The sequence below is a fragment of the Octopus bimaculoides genome, chromosome 18 (assembly GCF_001194135.2).
Source record: "Octopus bimaculoides isolate UCB-OBI-ISO-001 chromosome 18, ASM119413v2, whole genome shotgun sequence".
In the NCBI taxonomy this organism is placed as follows: domain Eukaryota; kingdom Metazoa; phylum Mollusca; class Cephalopoda; order Octopoda; family Octopodidae; genus Octopus; species Octopus bimaculoides.
Genome location: NC_068998.1, coordinates 40572580 through 40576901, shown reverse-complemented (window position 1 = coordinate 40576901; position 4322 = coordinate 40572580). Strand labels below are relative to the sequence as shown.

Sequence of the window (4322 nt, the reverse complement as noted above, 5' to 3'; positions counted from 1 at the left end):
TATATATGTATGTATGTATCTACATACATGTGTATGTGTGTACGTTTTTCTTCACAGTTTATCTAAGTTTTTTTTGCAGAATTGAAGCCAGTCACTAACAAAAGAGACAAATCATACTCAGCCTCTCTCTCTCATAATGTCCTCCTGTCTATTATAATGTTCCCCTTTGTTTCTTTATTCTATTTTAGGCAACCTCTAAACTCCTTGTAAACTACCCTGAAAAACAAAGGAATGAAATACTTGATTATTTATTCAAGGTAAGTTTCATTGTTTGTTGTTGTTGTTACTGCGAAAAAGAAATTGGGACTCAAACATTATATTCTGAGTTCAAACCCTGCTAAGCTCTGCTTTGGCATTCATCTCTTTGGGGTTGATAAAATAAAACCAGTCAAGTACTAAGGTTGATGATATCAGCTCACTACTCCCACCCCTAAAACTACTGGCCTTGTACCAAAATTTGAAACCATTATTATTATTAATATCATCATCATTATTATCCACTTGTCTTTACTTTCTGAGTTCAATGAATTAAGTACCAGTTAAGTACCGGGGTTGACGTAATTGACTTAACCCCTCCCCCATAATTTCAGGCCTTGTGCTTTAATAGAAAGGATTATTATTATTATTATTATTATTATTAGGAGGGCGGTGAGCTGGTAGAATCATTAGCACATTGGATGAAATGCTTAGCGGTATTTTGCCCATTGCTACATTCTAAGTTCAAATTCTGCTGAGGTCGACTTTGCTTTTCATCCTTTCGGGGTTGATAAACTAAGTACTAGTGAAACAATGTGGTTGATGTAATTGACTAGTCCTCTCCCTACAAATCTGAGGCCTTGTGCTTCCAGTAGAAAGGATTATTATTATTATTATTATTATTATTATTATTATTATTATTAGGCAGTGAGCTGACAGAATCATTTGCATGCTGGGCAAAATGCTTAGCAACATTTCATCCATCTTTATGTTCTGAGTTCAAATTTGCCTTTCATCCTTTTAGGGTCAATTAAATAAGTACCAGCTGAGCACTGGAGTTGATGCAGTTGACTTTCTTCCTCCTCCAAAATTACGGTCTTTGTGCCAAAAACTTGTAAAGATTATTATTATTATTATCATCATTATTAGCACTTGATTAGGCTGATCCATGCCATCCAGCAGCATCATGGGATGCTGCACAGAGGGACCAGTTAACTTACTTGGGGTCTCATTTGGTCCAGATCTCCAAGCGGAGAAGACCTGAGATGAGTGACAAGATGGGTAGTCTATCTCACTGAAAAATTGGCTGAATGATCAAGCATAAATGGTGGGTGCCTACATTGCCACAGTCATCTATTATGAATTATATCTGTATAACGGATGTAATACATAATCTTCTATATTGTCTCTATCATGAACCTGGTCAAAGCATGCATTTCTCCAATTCACATTTTACTAGACTGGAGTATCTGTTCTGCTTTTTGTGAGAGGGACATGTATCAAATAAACTTAATTTACTGTCAACATCCACTGCATAGATGATTGGGCATGTTATGGTCAAAGACACACAGACATGCACTGAGTCTGTGACATCTGCAGCAATTCCTTGATAGTAAACAGGTGTAGTAGTGGTTTGTAGACATGGTTTTCCACTGAGACTATAGTGGAAGACACCCAGAATGTCGCTCAGTGGGACTTGATCCAAGACCACATAGTTGGGAAGCAAGCTTCTTAGCATACAGCCATGGCTATGTCTGCTTCTCCATGTTGGCATGGATTGGGATGAGTTTTCTGTGACAGTGTTTTACAGCTGGATGCTCTTCCTGTTGCTAACCCTTTTATTTGTCTCTTGTGACACATAGACATGTGGTGTGCCTGTTTTTCAAGAAACACATGGAGATCTTTACTTATTTCAGTTAGTCATTGGATTGTGGCCATTCTGTGGCATCACCTTCAAAGGATTTAGTGAAACAAATCTACATGAGCATTTATGTTTTTTCTTTGAAGTCTGGTTCTTATTCTATCAGTTTCACTTGCTGAACTGCTAAGTTATGGGGATGTAAACAAACCAGCACCAGTTGTCAAGTGGTGGTTGAGCCATATGTTGAGAGGGATTCTTTGGGGTTTGAATAAATGTAACAAAAGCAAAGTTTGAAGGAAATATTAGCCATTTTTCATACTTTCTAGGAGTAAGTAAAAAGTAAATAACAATTGCTATCCAAGGACAAAAATTGGGTTACATAGTGTAATTGCTATCTGATTAAATATTCTAATGAAACTTCTTTTCTCTTTCCTATTTTTTTCAACCTCAGCCAGGATTTGGAGCTTCATTGCAGATTCTGAAAGTAGAAATTGGTGGAGATGCTCAAAGTACAGGTGAGTTAATATCATAGATGAGTGGATATCTCCAGCCACCTAACCTTGTCATAGCTTAAACAACGAACAACTAAACCCTCAGACTCACAGCTAATAATAGGACTCACAATCTTCATAACATGGTGAAAACAGCTTCCCAAAGACTGGGTTCCTCACCATATGAAGGCCACAAAATACTTCAGCTCCCAACAGTTGTTGAGAGGGTTAGGGTTGAGACAGAATTGTAAGTCCTTGAGCAAATAATACACTGGGCCCTTACACTTATTTACAAACAGCAAGTCACAGTGCATATATAGTTTAGCATTGGGTCCTTAAACCTGTGAAAATGGATGTTAATTGATGATGACGATATATGTGTATATATACTCTTTTACTTGTTTCAGTCATTTGACTGTGGCCATGCTGGAGCACCGCCTTTACTCGAGCAAATCGACCCCAGGACTTATTCTTTGTAAGCTTAGTACTTATTCTATCGGTCTCTTTCGCCGTACCGCTAAGTTACGGGGACGTAAACACACCATCATCGGTTGTCAAACGATGTTGGGGGGACAACCACAGACACACACACACAAACACACATATATATACATATATACGACGGGCTTCTTTCAGTTTCCGTCTACCAAATCCACTCACAAGGCTTTGGTCGGCCCGAGGCTATAGTAGAAGACACTTGCCCAAGGTGCCACGCAGTGGGACTGAACTCAGATCCATGTGGTTGGTAAGCAAGCTACTTACCACACAGTCACTCCTATGCCTATATGTACACAAACACACACACACACACACACATACATACACACATGAATGAATGTATATGTCCATCCTTATGGCTGAAAGTTGGGGGCATCAGACACAACTGTCCCCTCCTTGCTATACCTGGCAGTCTTGAGATATAGCTAAACACTCTGCCAATATCCACCCCATTGAACCCTTCCTCTCATTGTTCCATCTTCATCTTTGTTGTCCATAGACACACATCTCACCAGTAAGTGGAGGGCCTGTGATGGTCATGATTACAGAGTCCCTCCTCTACACTAATCTATAAAAACAGAAAAAGGAAAGACATCCATATCATTAAGGAACTAATTAAATAAATATTAAATCAATTGCTATAACCATTTCCTGTTTCAGATGGCAGTGAGGCATCCCATATGCACAACAGTTGGGAAGAGAACTATTTCCGAGGTTATGAATGGTGGTTACTTAAGGAAGCAAAAAAGGTAAGAACTTGAAGTCTGCTGGAAATTAGGATCTCATTTCAACAAAATCAATCATTTACCAAACATGGTAATCTCTTTCTAATATAATTATTTTTTGATTATCTTTCAGAGAAACCCTTCAATAAAACTCTATTGTCTACCTTGGGGCTTCCCTTATTGGATTGGCAATGGAACTTTGAGCCCTTATAAGACTCCCTTGGTGACAGCAACTTATGTAACTAAATGGATTCTTGGTGCCAAGACCCATCACAATTTGACCATGGACTATGTTGGGGTGAGTATTATTATTGGTTGCTGTTTCTTGTTGTTGCTGCAGCTGCTGCTGTTGACGTCGCTGCCGCCGCCATCGCTACCACCACCATGTTCTGGCATGTCATCACTGCCTCATTGTTCTTTTCCTTCTTTTCTTGCAGCATCATGTACATCATCATCATCATCATAATTATAATCATTGTTGTCTTGGTCAGCTTCATTTGGATCTATCATCATCATCATCATCATCATGAACACCATCATATTTCATCATCATCATCATCATCATCGTTTAACGTCCGCTTTCCATGCTAGCATGGGTTGGACGATTTGACTGAGGACTGGTGAAACCGGATGGCAACACCAGGCTCCAGTCTGATTTGGCAGAGTTTCTACAGCTGGATGCCCTTCCTAACGCCAACCACTCAGAGAGTGTAGTGGGTGCTTTTATGTGTCACCCGCACGAAAACGGCCACGCTCGAAATGGTGTCTTTT

At 39.4% G+C, this 4322-nt stretch overlaps 1 protein-coding gene across 1 annotated transcript in view; it reads left to right on the top strand.

The window, feature by feature from the left end:
- The window catches only part of LOC106876977 (galactocerebrosidase), a 33021-nt gene that overhangs the window by 5185 nt on the left and 23514 nt on the right, over positions 1-4322 (top strand). The window contains exons 2-5 of the mRNA XM_014925746.2: positions 189-257; positions 2289-2352; positions 3487-3575; positions 3685-3849. Coding sequence (XP_014781232.1) covers positions 189-257; positions 2289-2352; positions 3487-3575; positions 3685-3849 — 387 coding nt within the window. The remainder of the gene's footprint in view (positions 1-188; positions 258-2288; positions 2353-3486; positions 3576-3684; positions 3850-4322) is intronic.